General features: G+C 40.4%; 1 protein-coding gene across 1 annotated transcript; it reads right to left on the minus strand.

The window, feature by feature from the left end:
• Window positions 1-1,450: 1,450 nt before the first annotated feature.
• On the minus strand, window positions 1,451-22,479 carry ift70 (intraflagellar transport 70). Its single transcript, XM_062438180.1, is given in 20 exon segments — window positions 1,451-1,696; window positions 2,705-2,834; window positions 4,303-4,381; window positions 5,067-5,170; window positions 5,526-5,597; window positions 6,399-6,606; window positions 6,834-6,910; window positions 7,203-7,268; window positions 7,667-7,720; window positions 8,016-8,081; window positions 9,402-9,523; window positions 9,526-9,553; window positions 10,956-11,005; window positions 16,526-16,654; window positions 16,761-16,865; window positions 17,927-18,062; window positions 18,706-18,762; window positions 19,781-19,990; window positions 20,119-20,184; window positions 22,336-22,479. Coding segments are annotated over 20 exon segments (1,944 nt in total). The 5' UTR covers window positions 22,384-22,479; the 3' UTR covers window positions 1,451-1,559.
• Between the last annotated feature and the right edge of the window lie 325 nt (window positions 22,480-22,804).

Below are 22,804 nucleotides of genomic sequence, written 5' to 3' on the forward strand. Positions count from 1 at the left end.
GCTAAGGGGGTTGCTAAGGTTCTCCACTTTCATATTTAGGATCTGAATCAGGCCTCAACATATACGGATATATCCAAGTTTATAATTCGAGATTGTTTTATATATTTTGCACATGCCTACAAACGGCCGAAGTCTTGGTTGCTAACGTGGTTGCTAAGGTGGTTGGTGGTTGCTAAGGGCGTTGCTAAGGTTCTCCACTTTCATATTTAGGATCTGAATCAGGCCTCAACATGTATGGATATATCCAAGTTTATAATTCGAGATTGTTTTATATAATTTGCATATGCATACAAAACGGCCGAAGTCTTGGTTGCTAACGTGGTTACTATAGGGGGTTGCTAAGGTTCTCCACTCTCATATTTCAGATTTGAATCAGGCTTCAACATGTACGGATATTTCCAAGTTTATAATTCGAGATTGTTTTAAATGATTCGCACATGCCTACTAACGGCCGAAGTCTTGGTTGCTAAGGGGGTTGCTAAGGTTCTCCACTTTCATATTTGCAGAATATGTCCCCTTTAATATAAATATATATTTTTTAATCTTCTTTGTTTTTCTTGTTGGAATATGTGAGGAGGAAGAAAGCTTTATCCCCAATGTGTTTAATCTATTTTATGGTTTTTAATTAATCCCAAATAAGATGCCTTTTGAAATTAGTGAAGCCCCGATCCATTTTACAAATATCTTGTGTGATTGAAAAAGGGAAAAATCTGATTTCAACAAACTGGTGTTGAGGCTGATAGTATTTATTTACTTCCTGAATGAAATCAGGGTTTTGGAGGATTATTTTCCTGTCAGATGGATTCATAGCGACAGTCTATGGTAGTTTTAGTCTGAATTCGATGCAATAATGTCAGTTAAATATTGCGATGTTTCACGTTGCTCTGCGATCATCAGAAAATAAAACAGGATGGATGGATATGAATATTTAGCAGTCAAAAACTCTCAAAGACACACTTCAATTTATTTTCTCCAAAAATAATAATAATGTTTATTTTCTTTAAATTATTACTTTGCGGTTGAAAACTGCTGAATATAAAACCACAAAATGTTCAGTATGTAAAGACGAACCAGCAGAGGACAAACAGGAAATATATGCATGAAACTATGAATGTATGTAGACGATACAGTGTTTTACATTAGCAGAATAAACACAATGAAAACAAAGACCGACTCAGTTTTGTTTTTTACTACTGAAGATCATCTCTGGTTATATTTCCCCACAAAAAAATCTGACTATGTGAAAACAAAACAAACTGGTTATGTAAGATCAGACTGGTATTTTATGCTTCTGCCAAAACTCCCCGAGCTCGAGTTGACTCCACAACAAAAGGTTCCCCTCCTGGTGTGTGTGTGTGTGTGTGTGTGTGTGTGTGTGTGTGTGTGTCTGTGTATGTGTGTGGCAGAGAGAGAGAAGGATTCAGTCCAAAAAGGAAGTCAGAATCCTGGAAGATGATTTAGATTCCCAGAAATTCCGTGATTACTGTGTGCGAGACAATCGTCTTTAAATCCATTTTTATCCTTCGATTCGAAGATGAAATGTGTGTGTGTGTATGACGTCACTTGTTCCAGCCGATTACTTCGTAGAAAAGGGCCTTCAGCAGCCGAGCCTCGTAGGTGACGGTGTTCTTGCCGATGTGAACGCGGATCTCCTCCAGAGGCTGCTCGATGATGGCCGTCACCTCCTTCCCGTAAACTACAGGAGGAACAAAAGACAATAGTGCAGCGGAGTTACAACTGATGGATCGAGGAGCTATGAAGAAAAGTCACAGGCTCATTAAGTACATTTTATGGAAATCAGGATTTGGTTGCTCCAAAATCCAGAACTAAGTTTATGTGTAAAGCAAGGCGGATTTATTTTTATAGCACATTTCAACAACAAGGCAATTCAAAGTGCTTTACATAAAACATAAAATACATCTAGATAGGATACAAAAGCAACACATGGCAACATAAAGAGATGTTTAAATATGATTAAAAGTGTAAAGTAGAGTAGATTGCTTCCTAGGTTTTAATCATGGATCATGTATTATCAGACCTGGATAACGGACCCAAAATGTTGCCTATTCAGTCCTATAAGAATTGCTTGGCCCAATGCACATGCTCAGTAGTGTTTCCCCAGTTCGGCCCAAAGAGTCATAATAGATCTTATCTGCAGTTCAAGGTGTCCTGTCGACAGTTTTACAATGCTGGTCTATGGGGAAATGCTTTATTTTTTAGCTGCAATACCACAAGTGACCACTGGGGGGGAATGGTACTCTGCCCAGCTTTAATAATACATACATGGTTTTAATAATTAGTGTAAAGCAGCTGTAGTCTATATTTTTACTGTCCTACAGAGAATTATCAGAGACTCTGCAGCTCCCATCGCTTTAAGGAGCTTTATAGTTGAGTTTTAGCTCATTGTTTAGCTGTCCGGCTGCAACTTTACTGTTCTGGTTCACTCTCAGTGCTCTCATAGCATCACTGTTCACTACCTGCTCAGCACCAAACAGCAAACACACTCAGTTATCTGCAGACTAGCTGGTGAACATAGTGGAGCATTTAGCAGCTAAAGAGCCAGATATTTCCCTCAGGAGTTGGTAGAGAGTAAAAACAGAGAGTGAATTGAAAATACACGTGTTGCTGTAATGAAGTGGTCGGGCGTTTTTTCAGGTGTGTGTGTGTGTGCGTGTGTGTGTGTGTGTGTGTGTGTGTGATTTACCCTCGCAGTGCTCCAGGAACTGAATACACTCCTGTACCACAGCGTCCCTCAGCATGACCATATGTTTGGACATGTTCTCCAGCAGAGACAGGAAGCACCGCTTGGCGTAGAACCATGTGTCCGTCCCCAGCTACACACACGCACACACACATGCATACAAACACACAAACACAGAAACACACACACATATTAACTATTTTACATAAATGCACCAAATGTGGATTCATCTTCTGTTGAAAAAAAGTGCTATAGCGCTTTTTTCACTTGATCTGCAGCTACTTTTAAAACATGTAAGGACATATCTGTGAGCTATTTTTAAAGATCTTCAATAGGAATCAATGAGTTTGGGGATTGTTGGTTTTGGTCTTTTCATGGGATTTCCTTACACTAAGAAAAATGTAATTAATATCTCCACCTTGATCCTTTAAGTTGAGTTTTCCTATGAAATCTGCACATAAACAGCAGAGAGAAAATGTCTGCACTATTCTCCAAGTCTGCCTGTTTTTCTGAACCTTTTAATCTAGACTTGTGGTTTTAAACGCAGGCTTCACATTCCTGAACTCTCCTCTGCTTTCACTTTGTTGTGAGGGCGAGGCGGGAAACACTCAGGATGACCGCTTGTGTTCTCAGCTGGTGTTTGGTGGACTCAGCTGCAGCCGGATTTCAGCTTGTTGTGACTGGACGAGATCAAAAAGGTCCCGAAAAAAAGAAAAGAGCGAGCCTCTATATCGGAGAAGATGCTAAAGTCGGAGAGAGAGAGAGAGGGAGAGAGAGAGAGAGAGAGGGAGAGAGAGATAGGGAGAGAGAGAGAGAGAGGGGAGAGAGAGAGAGAGGGAGAGAGAGAGAGAGCGAGAGAGAGAGACGGAGGGAGAGAGAGAGAGAGAGAGAGAGAGAGAGAGAGAGGGAGAGAGAGAGAGAGCGAGAGAGAGAGAGACGGAGGGAGAGAGAGAGAGAGAGAGAGAGAGAGAGAGGGAGAGTCCCACAGGGCTCAGGCGGTTATATTTGGTGCTGATATTTGTTTTAAAATGCTTAAAAACTTCCAGCGTTTCCAGTTTTTCTTGTAGTTGTGTTCATTATCATTCGGCCCGTGAGATCATATAACTGCGGCTTTCTGCCCTTAGAAAATAGAAGCCAAACAACCTTTTATAAAAAAATATGCGTCACCTTTAAAAGAAGCACCGTTGGTACTTTTATTCTGAAAAAGGTGGAAACCATTTAAAAAACATCTACAGACCTGTGGCATACAACCAGCGAGCCGACTTTTAAATATGAAATAAAAATTGATGTTTTTTTTTCTTTTTCTATTAATTTAAAATGACGACAATATGCTGTAACACTTTAATTCTGTACTGTAAATACTGTTATTGATTTACTTCAATTAATTGTTATTGTGTTGTATCACTTGTTGACACATCTAATCACATTATTTTTCATCACTATGTAGCTTATATTACAAGTGCAAGATACATAAAATGAGATGATGACAATAAATAAAGTATAAACTAAATATCTCAGCTGTTATTTGAGAGACTGGTCAGACCTGCTGCGACTGACTGCTTAACACTTTCCATGTAAAGCTCATAAATAAACTAGTTGACCTTTTTGTTGTAAGGCTCCAGGCTCTTGATGACGCGAGAGATGCCGAAGTCGTAGTTTCCCTTGGCGCAGTACAGAGTCCTGGAGGAAAAGAACACCACAGATTATTCATGATAAGGAATATTAACCTTTGTGTCGTCCTCCCGGGTCAAATTGATCCTGTCTGTTTTGACTGTTCCTTCTTTCCTCTCTTCCTTCCTTCCTTCCTTCCTCTGTCCTTCCTTCCTTCCGTCCTCCCTTCCTTCTGTCCTTCCCTCCTTCCTTCCTTCTTTCCTTTCCTCCCTTCCTTCCTCCTTTCCTTCCTTCTTTCCTTCCCTCCTTCCTTCCTCCCTCCTTTCCCTCCTTCCTTCCTCCCTTCCTTCCTCCCTCCTTTCCTGCCTTCCTTCCTCCCTCTTTTCCTTCCCTTCGTACTTCCTCCCTTCCTCCCTCCCTCATTTCCTTCCTTCTTTCCTCCCTTCCTCCTTTCCTTCCTCCCTCCTTTCCTTCCTTCCTCCCTCCTTTCCTTCCCTTTTTCCTTCCTCCCTTCTTCCCTCCCTCCTTTCTTTCCTTCTTCCTCCCTTACTTACTTCCCTCCTACCTCCCTCCTTTCCTTCCTCCCTCCCTCCTTTCCTTCCTTCTTCCTCTCTTCCCTCCTTCCTTCCCTCCCTTCCTTCCTTGACTCGAGGACAACAGGAGGAGCGAGACTGATTGTTTTATAGACTTTTGGGGACTTTTAACACAGAGAAAGGCTCCAAATTGAGTTTTCCCAGCAGCTGCAGGAACTCACCCGATGACCAGGTTGACGATACACAGGTGGAAGACCTTCTTGTCGGGGTCGTCGTAGGATATCTGCTCCTCCTCTTTCTCGATCTTCCTCATCAGCTCTTCGGCCTGGTGATGCAGGACGACATGAAGACGAGACAGAGAAGAGACGTGACTGATTTACAGTATGTATTTTAAAAAAAGAGGCAGAAGAATGTTAACGGACCCTAAAAATATTCTATACTACACTAACTGGTCATGCTGCTGTTTCATCTCCAATCCTTCTTAGCTAATCCCTCCTTTATTCAAACTGACAGCTTTGGACGATTTGGCCAAAATAGCAAATTCTCATTCAGTATCAGCTATTCCAACCAAATTCTTAAGAGAAGAAGTCTTAGCAGCAAACAGACCGGTTTCAGTGTTGTTATATTGGGTGACACTGATAGGGTCGACAGTGTTGTAAGCCTCGTTGTAAGTTCGTTACCTCTTCGTTCTGACTCGTCATGATGTAGGACACACACAGGTTGGCCAGGACGACAGCGCTGACATTCAGGATCTACAGCACAACACACACATTTATTAATCATTATCATTACCTACTAATAATCATCAGCTTGTTAAACTTCATTTGACAACCTTCAAATGCAAATGTTTAAATGAAATGATTTAAAAGGAGATTCATTTACTGAATAATTAGTTAAAAATCAGACCTTTAAGAAACCTCATTTTAGACTTTTTAAGGCCTTTTAATGATAATTAGAATAGAAAATAAATCCTTCATTTCTAAACAGTAGAAAATAAAAGTAATTGTTGATTGTTGTTTAATTAAACTAAAGACATCCTGCAAACCACAACATGCTTCAACACTATTTTCAATAAAATGTACATTTTTTATTTTATTTCATTCCTTCTCATTGAGGGTTAGTAATAATCCAGAAACATCACCCAAGATTACTGTAACTTCATCGTCTAACAGATTGTTTTTCATTGCTGTAAATGACAGAAACACCACTGCAATCAAACAAGAGAAAAAACAAAAAACCAGCATCAGCAGAAAATGATGGAAACAGATTTCATGCACAGATGTGAAGACACTGCAGAGCTGCTCTGCGTCTATTCTTTTACCGAAGGTTTGCACTTGCACGGACACTCCTGAATGTTACACTGCTCCACCTGGACAGAAAGGCACACTGTCAACTTTTAGTCCTGAACTCAGACTGTCGGTGGTGAAGAGAGACGGCACTGTGTTTGAGTGGTTAATTCAAAATAAAATAAAATCAAGAGTCAAGTGTCTGATGTGTTTTTCTATTCTTCACGCTCCCATGAGTAGAGCCGTCCGTCCTCCTGAACTACTCACGTTATCGTAGTGTTTCTTGACGATGGGCTCGTAGAAGCCGATGGCCTCCTTGTATTTGTTCTGCATGAAGAGCACGTGAGCCACGTTGAGCTTCCAGGTGTCGTCCTCGTTGCAGACCTCCACCGACTTGCGGAAAATCTTCTCCACCATCTGGAAGTTCTCTCGGTTCCAGTAGATCTTTGCCTGGGCCATCAGGACCACGATGTACCTGGAAATAAAAACGCAGATGGGAGGATAGACTCAATAAATAAAGACAAAGCTGTAGAAGAAGAAGACTCTGAAAGTGTTTCACATGTAGAGATTCTCAGGGTGTTTTTTTCACCCCGAACGTCTTTGGTGTGTTTGACTCTGTTAATTTTTGCTGATGAAAAAAAGCTGCCAGTCAAACTCTGGTACAGATTTTGTAAAAGTGTCTGTTTGAGTTTCATTTCTCACTTCTCCTGCATCAGGTCGTAGTCCTGCAGAGCTTTCTTCTGTCCTTCATCGTCTCGAGCCAGCCGGGCTTCCTGCACCTGACGGAAGACAAAGAAACTCTCTCAACTTCTTCACAACTAAATCCAACATTTATTCTACATAAATAAATATATTGTATTTGATGCGGTGGTGATATTTGCAAATTGCATATTTATATATATATATATATATATATATATATATATATATATATATATATATATATATATATATTTGCAGAGTTGAACTGAAAGTAATAGTATGAATAAAATATGAGAAGAAAGACAGAAATACACAGAATGAAAGAAAGAAGGTGCAGAGTGGAAGAAGAGGAAGAGGAAGGTAAGCAACCTGCTTGGCCAGTTTGCGTAACTGCTCGGTCAGTTTGGCGTTCATCTCATCAAACTTCCTGAACGCCTGTGAAAGAGCAAAATAGGGAAATTACTGAATATATAACTAAACAGAAAAATACCAGAATTTGACATAAAGCTACAATGAGAAAGTTGTTTTTATTGTCTAAAGATACTCATCAGAATAAATTACTGCATTAGCTGCAGCAAAGATAATCAGATATCCATCTACAAAGTTTCAGTATAAAAAGAAATATCTGGCGACTTTGACCAGATTAGTCAAAATGTCGCCCATAATGCCGTTTTTACAAAAGGAACTTCAAATGTCAAGTGTGCAGGTTCCTCCAAATACAAATGTATTCTATCCCGAGTAGTTTTACAATGTTCCTGCTGCCACTTACACTCAAGTGAGGTTAAAGGTTGTCTTTATAAACGCCACAATAAAAGTCACATTATTTCACTGACCTCCTCCGGTGCCGTCTGACAGGTCAACAAGGCGTCGAGAAACTCGTACATGTACTGGAAAGAGCAGAAAGACACGTCAGAGTAAATGTCAGTGACTGGAAACTCTTTATGATTATTACCTTCCTGTTGTCCTCCAGGGTCAAATTGACCCCGTCTGTTTTGACTGTTCCTTCTTTCCTTCCTTCCTCTTTCTTTAATTTTTCCTTTGTTCTTCCCCTCCTTCCCTCTTTCTTTGCTCCCTCCTCCTTCCGTACTTCTTTCCTCACTTCCTTCCTCCTTTCCTTCCTCCCTCCCTCCCACCCTCCCTATTTTTTCATAAAACACTGAAAAGGGATTTAATGTAACTTACTGGTGAGAGGAACTTGTAGGTGAGATGTGCGTTTTCTGCCAAGACGTCTGCTGCCAGGTCGAAATACTGAGAGAGAAAGAGAGAGAGAGAGAGAGACAGAGAGAGAGGGAGAGGGAGAGAAAGAGAGAGAGAGAGAGAGAGAGAGAGAGACAGAGAGAGAGGGAGAGGGAGAGAAAGAGAGAGATAGAGAGAGAGAGAGAGAGATAGAGAGAGAGAGAGAGACAGAGAGAGAGGGAGAGGGAGAGAAAGAGAGAGAGAGAGAGAGAGAGAGAGAGACAGAGAGAGAGGGAGAGGGAGAGAAAGAGAGAGATAGAGAGAGAGAGAGAGAGATAGAGAGAGAGAGAGAGAGAGAGAGAGAGAGAGAGAGAGAGAGAGAGAGAGAGAGAGAGAGAAGAGAGAGAAGAGAGAGAGAAAGAGAGAAAGAGAGAAAGAGAGAGATTGACTCCAGCAGTGACATTAATACCATTTTAATGAAAGACTGACACCTCTGTGTGTTTTTAGCTCTGAATCCAGATCCTTCTTTAGAAACACTGCGGCTCCCTGTGTGGACGCTCACTGTGCTGGAAAATGCTGACGAGAACGTGATTAAATTACTTTAGAAACTGGTAAATAAGATGCACATTTCATAGGATTTGCAGAGAGAGATTGGACCTGAATTTGGTTATAAGTCTGTAAAGGGCCGTCACCATTAAGAACAATAACTATAACAATAACTATAAAGATAACAATGTGAGCATCCACACTATAACGTCCTGTAAACAGCTGCTGGTTCCAGCTGTGTCTGCAGCTAATGAAAATAGATACTGATGAGCTGTTCCTGCTGTATGTTGTACAGAGAAATAAAAAAAGACGGCTGCTGATTCAGTGTGTTGATCAGAAGTATTTCAGACACTAGTTGCTGTGATGTCCAAACTGAGCCGATACACAGCAGCACATGTTGAAGCAGAGACTCACAGTATGAGCTCACATCTGAACATGAGAAGATTTATATCACATTATAATAGAGAACAAAGCTGCAGCATCTTTGTATAATAAAGAGAGACAAACCTCTGGGCTGCATTGCAATAATTAAATATAAATAAATAAATAAATAAAGTCATAATTAAGATGATATTTGCAGGTTTTACTGTAAATGTCAGGCTGCTGCATGGTTTATAGGAAGGATTCTGATTGGCTCGTTCATCAAATCGCTCTGAAAGTGATGCAATGATATCGTTCACCACTGTAGATGGCGTTATACTTGTGGTGTTGACTCCACCCTCCACTGTGGACGGTCCTTTGCTCATGTGGTCCCAGCAGTCATGGAGCAGGTTGGGATTTCTTGCTCATAGATACTTAAAGCTGTAACTGATCCACAGACAGTCCGACCTGTAACCTGCAGCGTACCTCGTGTTTGCAGTAGAGCAGCAGCAGGTTCCCGAAGGTGACGGGAGGGAAGGACGGCTGCTGCAGCAGGAAGGCGAGTTTCTCAAAACCCTCCGATGGCTTCATGTCCATGTTCAACAGAGCTGGTTGTGGAGCGTTACCGGGTCTAACTCCTGCCAAAACACAAACAAACACACATATTTCAATTATAGAGAATCTGTGTGACTGCTGGCAGGATTTCACTGGTTTCCAAGTGAGGATAAAAGAACAAAACAGGCCAGGTGATCATGTGAACACTGAAACAGGTTCATCTCCTGTTCATACTGACCATTAGAAGACAACCTTCATAATGCACTTACAATGCAAATGATCGAGGACTAAATCCACAGTCCTCCTTCTGTGCAAAAAAAAAAGTATTTAAAAGTTCAAATCTTCATCTTCTATGTTTCAACGTTACAGTGTTTTTAGTAGCAAAAGTCTTTTTTGTTACTATACTTCCACCACAGCTCAACAGGGAAACACTAAGAGGGAATCTGATGCTAAAAAGACTGTAAACGTTGAAAGATATTGACTTCATTTCAATAATTTTGACCAAGGCAAAAGCTTCATATTAGCTTCAGATAAACTTTAGAATACATTTTTTGCACAAAATCAGGATTGTAGATTAGATTGAAGATGACTAAAACCTATCCTTTAAGATAAAGAAGAAGAAGAAGAAGAAGAAGAAGAAGAAGAAGAAGAAGAAGAAGAAGAAGAAGAAGAAGAAGAAGAAGAAGAAGAAGAAGAAGAAGAAGAAGAAGAAGAGTAGAAGAAGAAGAACAAGAAGAACAAGAAGAAGAAGAATCTGACCGACCAATTAATTAATTAGTTGACTGGTCTATAAAAGGGGAAAATGTTGATGACTGTTTCCCAAAGAAATTCAGTTTACGTTCATAGATTAAACCTCAAGAAACAAGAAAATATTCACATTTAAAAAGCTGGAACCAGAGTTTTTCTCTCCTAAAAAAAAAGATAAATCTTCTGTAAAACGACTACTGGATTAATAAACTCTAACGTGATACACTATGTTTCAATCCTCTGTGACACTGCATTGTAAATATAGTAAACAATTAGAAGAGAAGAGGTGATTCTCATGTGAGACAGAAACATGAATTTTAGGTTTATGACACTAACATTCATTTATCTGACACTGAGTATTAACTTCCACTAGGGGGCAGTAGTTGTCTGGTAGTCTTCTCCCCCAGTGTAGAAAGAGTAATGACTCAGAGTCACTTACAGGCTGGGCCGAGGACGGAGTATCATCTGTACATTATTTTAATGAAGCGGATTCAAGACGATAAAACTATCACCATTACCTCCGTTAGAGCCTTCACACCTACGTTACCGCTCTAATATTCTATTAATCTCTGTTATCTCTGGGCAGGGTCCGGGCAGCCTTAATTCAGATTACAGCTGAATGGTCACACACACACACACACACACACACACACACACACACACACACACACACACACACACACACACACACACACACACACACAGATACAGTGGGAGTGAACGTGCAATTGCAGTTACCTCATCTGATCTGGGGGGCATGTCTGTCAAAGCCTCCTGAGCTCCCTTTACTGCAGAAGAGAGAAATAAAAGAAATCAGTTAATTTTTTAGTCTGTACGAGTGTTTCTTCTTTTTCCTTCTGCAGACTTGTTCTCTGCAGGGTTGAGTTTCTGTAAGAAAATTAAATCGGTGCAAAAATTCCCTTTGGAAAACCTTGAAAAGGGTAATGAAGCGATTCAATAATCAGCCTAATTTAATGATATACTGAAAGCACAAGGATTAGTTTAAAAAATGCACCGTTGGATAAGTGCATTACATTAAAAGTAGATTAAATTACGGAGCAATTACAGCCATGAAGGAAGAGTTAATCATTCATCATCAGGGATTGGAAATGTAATAGGTTACAGATTACTAGTTACTCTATTTAAAATGTAATAAGTAATGTAACTATCGCAATTACTTAATCAAAGTAATGTAACTTATTACATTTGATGACTTTTCTAATGTTCTAACCAATGTTTTCAGCTGTTAGGGTAAATGTTCCTCTCCTTCCTTCCTTCCTTCCATGTGTCCTTCCTTCCTCCCTTCCTTTCTTCCTTCCATCTATCCTTCCTTCCCTCCTTCCTTCCCTCATTCCTTCCTTCCTTCCTCCCTTTCTTCCTTCATACCTTCCTTCTATCTGTCCTTCCTCCCTTCCTTCTTTCTTTCCTTCCTTCCTCCCTTTCTTCCTTCCTTCCTTCCTTCCATGTGTCCTTCCTTCCTTCCTTCCCTCATTCCTTCCTTCCTTCCTTCCTTCCTTCCTTCCTCCCTTTCTTCCTTCATACCTTCCTTCTATCTGTCCTTCCTTCCTCCCTTCTTTCTTTCTTTTCCTTCCTTCCTCCCTTTCTTCGTTCCTTCCTTCCTTTCTTCCTTCCTTCCTTCATACCTTCCTTCTTTCCTTCCTGCCATATGTCCTTCCTCCCTTCCTTTTCTTCTTTTTTTAGTTATTTCCTTCTCTCCTTCCCTTCCTCCCTTTCTTCCTTCCATCTATCCTTCCTTCCTCCTTCCTTCCCTCATTCCTTCCTTCCTTCCTTCCTCCCTTTCTTCCTTCATACCTTCCTTCTATCTGTCCTTCCTCCTTCCTTCTTTCTTTCCTTCCTTCCTCCCTTTCTTCCTTCCTTCCTTCCTTCCATTGTGTCCTTCCTTCCTTCCTTCCCTCATTCCTTCCTTCCTTCCTTCCTTCCTTCCTCCCTTTCTTCCTTCATACCTTCCTTCTATCTGTCCTTCCTTCCTCCCTTCTTTCTTTCTTTTCCTTCCTTCCTCCCTTTCTTCGTTCCTTCCTTCCTTTCTTCCTTCCTTCCTTCATACCTTCCTTCTTTCCTTCCTGCCATATGTCCTTCCTCCCTTCCTTTTCTTCTTTTTTTAGTTATTTCCTTCTCTCCTTCCTTCCTCCCTTTCTTCCTTCCATCTATCCTTCCTTCCCTCCTTCCTTCCCTCATTCCTTCCTTCCTTCCTCCCTTTCTTCCTTCATACCTTCCTTCTATCTGTCCTTCCTCCCTTCCTTCTTTCTTTCCTTCCTTCCTCCCTTTCTTCCTTCCTTCCTTCCTTCCTTCCATGTGTCCTTCCTTCCTTCCTTCCCTCATTCCTTCCTTCCTTCCTTCCTCCCTTTCTTCCTTCATACCTTCCTTCTATCTGTCCTTCCTCCCTTCCTTCTTTCTTTCTTTTCCTTCTTCCTCCCTTTCTTCGTTCCTTCCTTCCTTTCTTCCTTCCTTCCTTCATACCTTCCTTCTTTCCTTCCTGCCATATGTCCTTCCTCCCTTCCTTTTCTTCTTTTTTTAGTTATTTCCTTCTTTCCTTCCTTCTTCCCTTTCTTCCTTCCATCTATCCTTCCTTCCCTCCTTCCTTCCCTCATTCCTTCCTTCCTTCCTCCCTTTCTTCCTTCATACCTTCCTTCTATCTGTCCTTCATCCGTTCCTTCTTTCTTTCCTTCCTTCCTTTCTTCCTTCCTTCCTTCCTTCCTTCCTTCCTTCCATGTGTCCTTCCTTCCTTCCCTCATTCCTTCCTTCCTTCCTTCCTCCCTTTCTTCCTTCATACCTTCCTTCTATCTGTCCTTCCTCCCTTCCTTCTTTCTTTCTTTTCTTTCCTTCCTCCCTTTCTTCGTTCCTTCCTTCCTTCCTTCCTTTCTTCCTTCCTTCCTTCATACCCTTCCTTCTTTCCTTCCTGCCATATGTCCTTCCTCCCTTCCTTTTCTTCTTTTTTTAGTTATTTTCTTCGTTCCTTCCTTCCTTCCTTCCTTCCTTCCTTCCTTCCTTCCTTCCTTCCTTTCTTCCTTCCTTCCTTCCTCCCTTTCTTCCTTCATACCTTCCTTCTATCTGTCCTTCCTCCGTTCCTTCTTTCTTTCCTTCCTTCCTTTCTTCCTTCCTTCCTTCCTTCCATGTGTCCTTCCTTCCTTCCCTCATTCCTTCCTTCCTTCCTTCCTCCCTTTCTTCCTTCATACCTTCCTTCTATCTGTCCTTCCTCCCTTCCTTCTTTCTTTCTTTTCTTTCCTTCCTCCCTTTCTTCGTTCCTTCCTTCCTTCCTTCCTTTCTTCCTTCCTTCCTTCATACCTTCCTTCTTTCCTTCCTGCCATATGTCCTTCCTCCCTTCCTTTTCTTCTTTTTTTAGTTATTTCCTTCCTTCCTTCCTTCCTCCCTTTCTTCCTTCCTTCCATGTGTCCTTCCTTCCTTCCTTCCCTCATTCCTTCCTTCCTTCCTTCCTTCCTTCCTCCCTTTCTTCCTTCATACCTTCCTTCTATCTGTCCTTCCTCCCTTCCTTCTTTCTTTTCCTTCCTTCATCCCTTTCTTCGTTCCTTCCTTCTTTCCTTCCTTCCTTCATACCTTCCTTCTTTCCTTACTGCCATATGTCCTTCCTCCCTTCCTTTTCTTCTTTTTTTAGTTATTTCCTTCTTTCCTTCCTTCCTCCCTTTCTTCCTTCCTTCCTTCCTTGTGTCCTTCCTTCCTTCCTTCCCTCATTCCTTCCTTCCTTCCTTCCTTCCTCCCTTTCTTCCTTCATACCTTCCTTCTATCTGTCCTTCCTCCCTTCTTTCTTTCTTTCTTTTCCTTCCTTCCTCCCTTTCTTCGTTCCTTCCTTCCTTTCTTCCTTCCTTCCTTCATACCTTCCTTCTTTCCTTCCTGCCATATGTCCTTCCTCCCTTCCTTTTCTTCTTTTTTTAGTTATTTCCTTCTTTCCTTCCTTCCTTCCTTCCTTCCTTCTGTCCTTCCTTCCTTCCTTCCTTCCTTCCTTCCTTCCTTCCTTCCTTCCTTCCTTCCTTCCTAAGACCTAAGTCCAGCTGTTAGGGTAAATGTTCCCATTAATCACCAAATATCTTAGTTCCAAGCAGTCTACATGGACTAATGAATAGCATTTCAAATGAGAGATAATTTCTTACATTTATCTCTCATTTGAAAATGTATTCATTAGTTCATGTAGATGTTGGAATATAAAATAAAGATATTTGATGAATAAAGTGGGTTTAATTGGTACTGTGACTCCATTTAAGCCCATGTGTGCTCCAAATAAGCTCACATCATGATTTATTTACTAAATATAAAAAAATATTGATTTCAAATAATTAAAAACAGCAATATATGTATTCAGTAACATGTTAAATATTAAAAACATGAGGAAAAAACCCTCCTGAGCAAAATCTTAAAGGTGTTAAACCACTGTTCATCATGATTGTAAATTATGATCAAGTATCGCAATTCAAAACAAAAATGTAATAAGTAAAATAGTGTCATTTGTAACAAAACACATTTTGCTCATTAAAATATAATCCACAAATAAATGTTAAAATAGGAGAATTAGCAGATTACATTTGTTAACATTTTGCCACCCATTTACTATTTTCTAAAAATTACTATTTATCATACTTACTTATTTATTTATATATTTTGTTATTATATATTATTTATTTTCCAATGGTACCATTATGATGCAATTTTTGGGTAAATATTCTACTTTCTACTTTTCAGCTTCTATTTTTTAGTCTTTCTATTAGTCATATGACATATTACACATATTAGATATTTGATAGCTGAGAAACAGCTACAGGAAATATGAGGTGAAAAAGAAAGAGAGAGAAGGGTGCAACAAATGTCTCAAGCTGGAATAAACGGGGGACGTATTGGTTGTGTTTCATGCACCTTCACCCCGAGGCTACCAGGACACATGCTACTACTTTTGTTAAGTTGCACATGTGAGCTCTTCCCTACAGCCGAGGCTCAGATCTGCCCTCGGGCGTCTCGGCTTCCTGTCTGTCACGGTGAGGACGAGCTGCAGATGAAGCAGCTGCCTGTCCTTTAGACGCAGAGCAGATGTTTGATGTTGGTTTTCATTCATTCTCCTTACAGCTTGTCATTCTATGATCACCGTTTCTTTGAAAGCTTCCGTCTAATAATGTGTCAGAGGGATATGAGAGAGAGAGAGAGAAAGAGAGAGAGAGAGGGAGGGGGGGGGAGGAGAGATAGAGAGAGAGAGAGAGAGAGAGATAGAGAGAGAGAGAGAGAGAGAGAGAGAGAGAGGAGGGGGGGGGAGAGAGAGACGAGAGAGAGAGAGAGAGAGAGAGAGAGAGAGAGAGAGAGAGAGAGGGGGAGTTCGAGGAGGATAACACTGCTTCTTTTTAAGATTAAAGGAGGCTTTACAAGTTCCTTTTCCTCTAGCTCTCGGGCTTGCATGTGTAATGATTCAAATCTTAATTCTTTTACTTTTTTTGTGCCGAATCGTGAAACCTGAAGCTGAGCCGAAACTACCAAACAAACTCACGACATACTAATAACAATATTGATGTGGCACCTGGTGTACTTATACTAAAAACTAGTGGAATTATATGAAAGTAAATAGAAAATATAGTCCTTTATATAAGCAAGTACAGTACACAAGGGATGCAATGTGTTTAAACTCCAACTGACATTAACTGACTTTAAATTCTTTGATTTCATGATGGCACCGGCTTGTTTTACATTATATTGATTAAACACCATTAAATCATCTACTTATGGAAAAATTGGTCTTTTTTCTTAGTTTGCTATATGTGTGTTAACCCTCCTGTTGTCCCTAGAGTCAAGGAAGGAAGGATGGAAGCGAGGGAGGAAGGAAGGAAAGGAGGAATGAAAGGAAGGAAGGAAGAAAGGGGGAATGGAGGAAGGAAGGAAGGGAAGGAGGGAGGAAGGAAGGAAGGGAGGAAGAAGGAAGGAAAGGAGGGTGGAAGGAAGGGGAGGGAAGAAAAGAAGGAAGGGAGGAAGGGAAGGAAGGAAGGGAGGAAGGGAGGGAAATAAAAGAAGGAAGAGGAGGAAGGAAGGAAGGAAGGAAGGAAGGAAGGAAGGAAGGAAGGAAGGAAGGAAGGTAGGGGGAGGAAAGAAAGAGAAAAGGAGGGAGGAAAGAAGGACAGATGGAAGGAAGGAAGGAAGGAAGGAAGGAAGGAAGGAAGGAAGGAAGGAAGGAAGGAAGGAAAGAAGGAAGGGAGGGGAGGAAAGAAGGAAACAGTCAAAACAGACGGGGTCAATTTTGACCCGGGAGGACGACACAAAGGTTAAGTTTCAGAAGCCACAGCGGCAGTGAGCGGCGTTCTTACAGTTCTTCTGCTGGTACTCGATGGCAGCTTTGAGGTTGAATGCTTCGATCAGGGCGGACTGATGCAGCACCAGAGTGTTTCCCACACTGTGGACGTCAATGCCGTCTGTCGTCATCCCGATGCTCAGCTCTGCCGGACAAACGCAGTTCGTCAACAGGATCATTAAAAAACAGAAACACAAACGGATTGTAACAGTAAAATATTCGCTGACGAGACACCTGGATGTGTTTTTTACCTGGATGTTCCCTGATGCCTCGCTCTATGATCTCTCCGATGTATTTGAGGGACTGGTCGTAGTTCTTCAGGCTGTAGTTACACAGGGCGATGTTGTAGGACAACGCTGAGGGAGAAGAGGGGCAGAAAACAATGACACCAGCATTTGTGACGATAACATTCAAATCATATTGCAGTTTTTTTCATTGTTTTTTAATTTCAACAGCCACATTAAGACAATTACAAAGTCAGCCTACTATCACCTCGAGGATATATGAAAGATTAAAGGAACTATGTCAAAAACGTGTCTATGCATTTATCTTCCATAGATTCAACTACTGTAGCAGCATCTTTACAGGTCTCCCTAAAAAGTGTATCAGACAGCAGCAGCTTGAGTCCTCACTCAGCCCAAGAAAGTGGAATCATATCACTTTACACTGGCTTCCTGTTTGTGAAAGAATAGACTTTAAATACTGCTGTTGGTTTACAGGGCACTGAATGAGTCAAAGAGCCAAAATACATTTCTGATCTGCTGCTACGTTATGAACCATGCAGACCTCCACCAGGTGATCTGGGACAGGTCTGCTTTCTGTCTCCAGAGTCCAAACTAAACCTGGAGAAGCAGCGTTCGGTTTTTATTCTGCACATATCTGAACAAAAACTCTGCAGGTCTGCTCCAACTCTCAGTTCCTTTAAATCACAGCTGAAGACTTTTTCTGTTTGTGACTGCTTTTAAATTTTTTTTTTAAGCCTTTATTTGTGCTGGCACAGAGGCCGACAGGAAACAGGGAGAGAGAGAGAGAGAGGGGAATGATGTGTAGCAAAGGTTCCTTGCCAGAGTTGAAACGCGCTGCGATTATGTGGCATGAACTGTAACCAAAATACTTGGTCTACAGTTGAGTTAGAACAAGATGCAACCTGATCTTGTTTTGTCACAACTCTTCAGTTTTATTGTCATAAAGGACTAAAGAAAAAAGAAAAGATTCACATTTAAGAAGCCGGAATGAGAGAATTTAGACATTTTTCCTCAAAAATGACTCAAACTTAATTAATTTTCTGTTAACTGATCGATTAATTGACTACTCATTGCAGCTCTGTATTCTGTATTCTCTGTGTGTGTGTGTGTGTGTGTGTGTGTGTGTGTGTGTGTGTGTGTGTGTGTGTGTGTGTGTGTTTTTGAATGATTACCTGGCATGTATCCCAGCACCTGCATGGCAGACATAAACCTCTTGCAGGCTTCCTCGTACTTGCCGTCCTGGTAAAGCAAACAGCCCATATTGTAGATGTAGTCCGGGTCGTCCGGGGGCAGCTGCTCCAGCAGTGACTGCAAAACACACACACACACACAACACACGCACACACACACACACACACACACACACACACACACACACACACACCACACACACACACACACACACACACACACACACACACACACACACACACACAAAAATGAAAGATCTTGTGTGTTTGGCTGCAGATAATAATGCTTTAAAGCGGTACAATTTGTATGCACTAACCAGGGTTATTACAGTTAACTAAAAATAAAAATAAAACGCAGTTAAAAATTATTTAGTTACTGAAATAAAATTAAAAAATGAAACCGTAATAAAAAATACAATGAACAATGCAAAACTAACTAAAACTAAACTGAACTGCAGATAAAATCAGCTCAATTTTTACTGTGTCCTGTTCAGTTTGACTTCTTGAGATAACAGGCTAGTGCCAGTAGGTGGCAGCAGAGCGGAGGCCTGCTTGACGTGCATTTTACGACTTTCTAGAAAGAAGAAGAAGAAGTTCCAGGCAAAAAACAACACACCACACAGCCCAATATGGGAATATTTTGACTACTTTTTAAAACTAAACTAAAACTATTAAATCACTTAAATAAAAACACATCAAACTGAAAAACTAAATAAAACTAAAAACTAATGAAAATTATTTCATATGTGTAAGCTCGTCACCTTAGCAGCCGAGTAATATTCCTCACAATATTTGATGCAGGCCTGCAGCTTGACCATCTGTGGCAGAGAGAGAGAGAGAGAGAGAGAGAGAGAGAGAGAGAGAGAGAGAGAGAGAGAGAGAGAGAGAGAGAGAGGGAGAGAGAGAGAGAGAAAGAGAGAGAGAGAGAGAGAGAGAGAGAGAGAGAGAGAGAGAGGGAGAGAGAGAGAAAGAGAGAGAGAGAGAGAGAGAGAGAGAGAGAGAGAGAGAGAGAGAGAGAGGGAGAGAGAGAAAGAGAGAGAGAGTGAGAAGAGAGAGAGAGGGAGAGAGAGAGAAAGAGAGAGATAGGGAGAGAGAGAGAGAGAGAGAGGGAGAGAGAGAAAGAGAGAGATAGGGAGAGGGAGGGAGAGGGAGAGAGAGAGACAGAGAGGGGGGGGGGGGAAGAAAAAGCTAAAAGGTAAAACAGGGACAGGGCGTGACATGACAAACCAAAAGCTTGTTTGACTTTGGGGCAAATATTAAGCACTGACATGAACTTCACATTTTGTTAAACTTTAATCCGTAGTTCCTTTTCATGAGTTTCAACCTGTTCCTTTTTTACACCATTGAAAGAAATTATAGTAACGTTTCAATTTGTTTTCTCATATCAAAAAGAAGGAAAAAAAAAATTCAATTATTTTTTGAGTCCTTTTTCCTGTTAATAAAAACGAGCTCGCTGTTGCTGAGCTTTGCAGATCTTTTACTTGTGTTATTTCATTTGTATTGTATTGTGTATTTTATGGCCTCTATGCATTCATCAGAGCGCTTCAGTGGAACAAAAGGTCCTGGTGATGGAAAGTGTGAAACAGATGGTGGAAACACAGTGAAAGATTTCAATGTAAACAAGGTGTAGTTGTTAAAAAAATTAAAAATTTCAAATTATACAACATAGTCGGGGGGAATCACCTGGACCCAAACACTTCAGGTCCTGATGAAATGTTGCTCTGTGTGTGTGTGTGTGTGTGTGTGTGTGTGTGTGTGTGTGTGTGTGTGTGTGTGTGTGTGTGTGTGTGTGTGTGTGTGTGTGTGTGTGTGTGTGTGTGTGTGTGTGTGTTGGACCTTGGTGTGACTGCTTGAGGTGTCCAGTGCGAAGGAGGCCTTGGTGGCTTCGGGATAAGCACCAGCTTTGTACAGGGACTGGGCGTAGTACACCTTGTACTCCTCCACCTCCGGGTGCAGCTGGGTGAGCTGCTCGTAGCACTCCGCAGCGTTGGTGAAGTCCTGGATGTGATAGTAGCAGTAACCCAGCAGAGAGAGCGCCGCCCTGGACTGAGACACGGATAAAAACACTGATAAATATCCTCCCACGCTGAGTATTAACAAATATCTTGATTTATCATTTAGTGATAACATGTCAGAAAAATCACAATTTACATGAATGCTATTTAGACACTTACCTTTGTGTGTTTCTGAAGCTGCCCGTTCAGGATGTGTATTGCTTCTACATACTGGCTGTCTTTAATCTAAAAGAGAGCAAAGAATGAACTGAGATCGTCTCACAGCGTTTCAACACATGTAATATATACTGTATATTTATTATTTTGAGGTACTTGTACTTTACTGTAGTACAGTTTGAGGTACTTGTACTTTACTGTAGTACAGTTTGAGGTACTTGTACTTTACTGTAGTACAGTTTGAGGTACTTGTACTTTACTGCAGTACAGTTTGAGGTACTTGTACTTCATTGTAGTACAGTTAGAGGTATTTGTACTTTATTGCAGTACAGTTTGAGGTACTTGTACTTTACTGTAGTACAGTTTGAAGTACTTGTACTTTAATGTAGTACAGTTTGAGGTACTTGTACTTTACTGTAGTACAGTTTGAGGTACTTGTACTTTACTGTAGTACAGTTTGAGGTACTTGTACTTTAATGTAGTACAGTTTGAGGTACTTGTACTTTACTGTAGTACAGTTTGAGGTATTTGTACTTTATTGTAGTACAGTTTGAGGTACTTGTACTTTAGTGCAGTACAATTTGAGGTACTTGTACTTTACTGTAGTACAGTTTGAGGTACTTGTACTTTAATGTAGTACAGTTTGAGCTACTAGTACTTTACTGTAGTACAGTTTGAGGTACTTGTACTTTACTGTAGTATAGTTTGAGGTACTTGTACTTTAATGTAGTACAGTTTGAGCTACTAGTACTTTACTGTAGTACAGTTTGAGCTACTTGTACTTTACTGTAGTACAGTTTGAGGTACTTGTAATTTACTGTAGTATTTCCATGTGATGCTACTTTCTACATCTCAGAGGGAAATATTGTACTTTCTACTCCACTACATTTATTTGACAGCTTTAGTTACTTTTCAGATGCAGATTTGACACAATGGATAATATAACAAGCTTTATAAATACAACACATTGTTAAAGATGAAACCAGACAGCAGTGTGTAGTCGGCTCACATTTCAGATGTCTATGAGTTGTTAACAGCTCCACCAAATAGTGATTTTTCCCTCTAAACTTCTCACATGCTTTCATTTCAATAAATGTTCAAATGATCCAATATTTCAGCAAAAATCAAAGATTAGAGAAAAAGTCCAACAACTGAAAACACATTTGTGTATCAGAACTTAGTTTGTTCTTCTTTCCTCTCCCATTAATCATCTCACCACCCCTCACATTTATCTGCTGACCCTTTGGAGGGGCCCCACCCCTAGGTTGGGAACCACTGGACTAAACTAGCTAACTGTATATAAAGTAGTGTAAACTAGCTCCACCTCCAGCAGCTACAACAGTAACATGCTGCTCTAACACTGATGCTTCACTATTAATAATCTAATGATGTCATAATAATAATATATCAGTCAGAGGACCAAACCACTACTTTACTGTAATACTGCATACTACATCACTATAATACTGCAGTACTTTTACTGTAATACTGCATACTACATCACTATAATACTGCAGTACTTTTACTGTAATACTGCATACTACATCACTCATAATACTGCAGTACTTTTACTGTAATACTGCATACTACATCACTCATAATACTGCAGTACTTTTACTGTAATACTGCATACTACATCGCTCATAATACTGCAGTACTTTTACTGTAATACTGCATACTACATCACTATAATACTGCAGTACTTTTACTGTAATACTGCATACTACATCACTCATAATACTGCAGTACTTTTACTGTAATACTGCATACTACATCACTCATAATACTGCAGTACTTTTACTGTAATACTGCATACTACATCACTATAATACTGCAGTACTTTTACTGTAATACTGCATACTACATCACTATAATACTGCAGTACTTTTACTGTAATACTGCATACTACATCGCTCATAATTTATCTCATCATTTCCATTTAACACACAGTGTATCAACAGTTAACATTAGACACACGACCAGCACGTTATTGAAGTTTAGACTGCTTTTAAATGAACATACGTGGTATTTGTTTATATTATATTAATGCTGAATTTAGCAGCAGTGTCACACAGTTCAGGAAACGTGTCATGTGTCGATTCGTGTGTGTCAATAAGTCAAAAAACACTGAGATGAGTATTTTATTTAATGTTTTTTTGGTTGTATCTAGGCTGGCTAGGAAGCTAATGCTAACCACAATTAAAACAACAGCACTCTCACCAGTTTGTAGATCGTGGCTGTGTACTCTCCGTCTTTTATAGTCGTCATGGCTTCAACTGAGATGTTTTAAAAGCTACAAATTATCTAAACAACCGCATCAAAGCATCTTAACTTTAGCTTCTAGGCTAACTAGAGAAACGACGCCTAGGAGACCTGTTACTTAGCAACGGCGCAGACCGGAAATTGTAGTTTTGATTGACGGTGCGTTTCAGCCAATCATCTGCGAGGATCAGTCTACACGGTCCAGCCCCCAAACCTTTAGTAATAATGTAAATATGAATGGTTATAATCTGTTTTTATTGTATTTCTCAGTCCTCTGTGAAGCACTTCAGTTTTTGTTGTCTTTCTTTCTTTCTTTCTTTCTTTCTTTCTTTCTTTCTTTCTTTCTTTCTTTCTTTATTTACCTTCTTTCTTTCATATTGTGAACGTTCTTCTTCAGGAGAGAATGGTTGGATGGGAATTTCACAGT

The sequence above is a fragment of the Scomber scombrus genome, chromosome 18 (assembly GCF_963691925.1).
Source record: "Scomber scombrus chromosome 18, fScoSco1.1, whole genome shotgun sequence".
Lineage (NCBI taxonomy): Eukaryota > Metazoa > Chordata > Actinopteri > Scombriformes > Scombridae > Scomber > Scomber scombrus.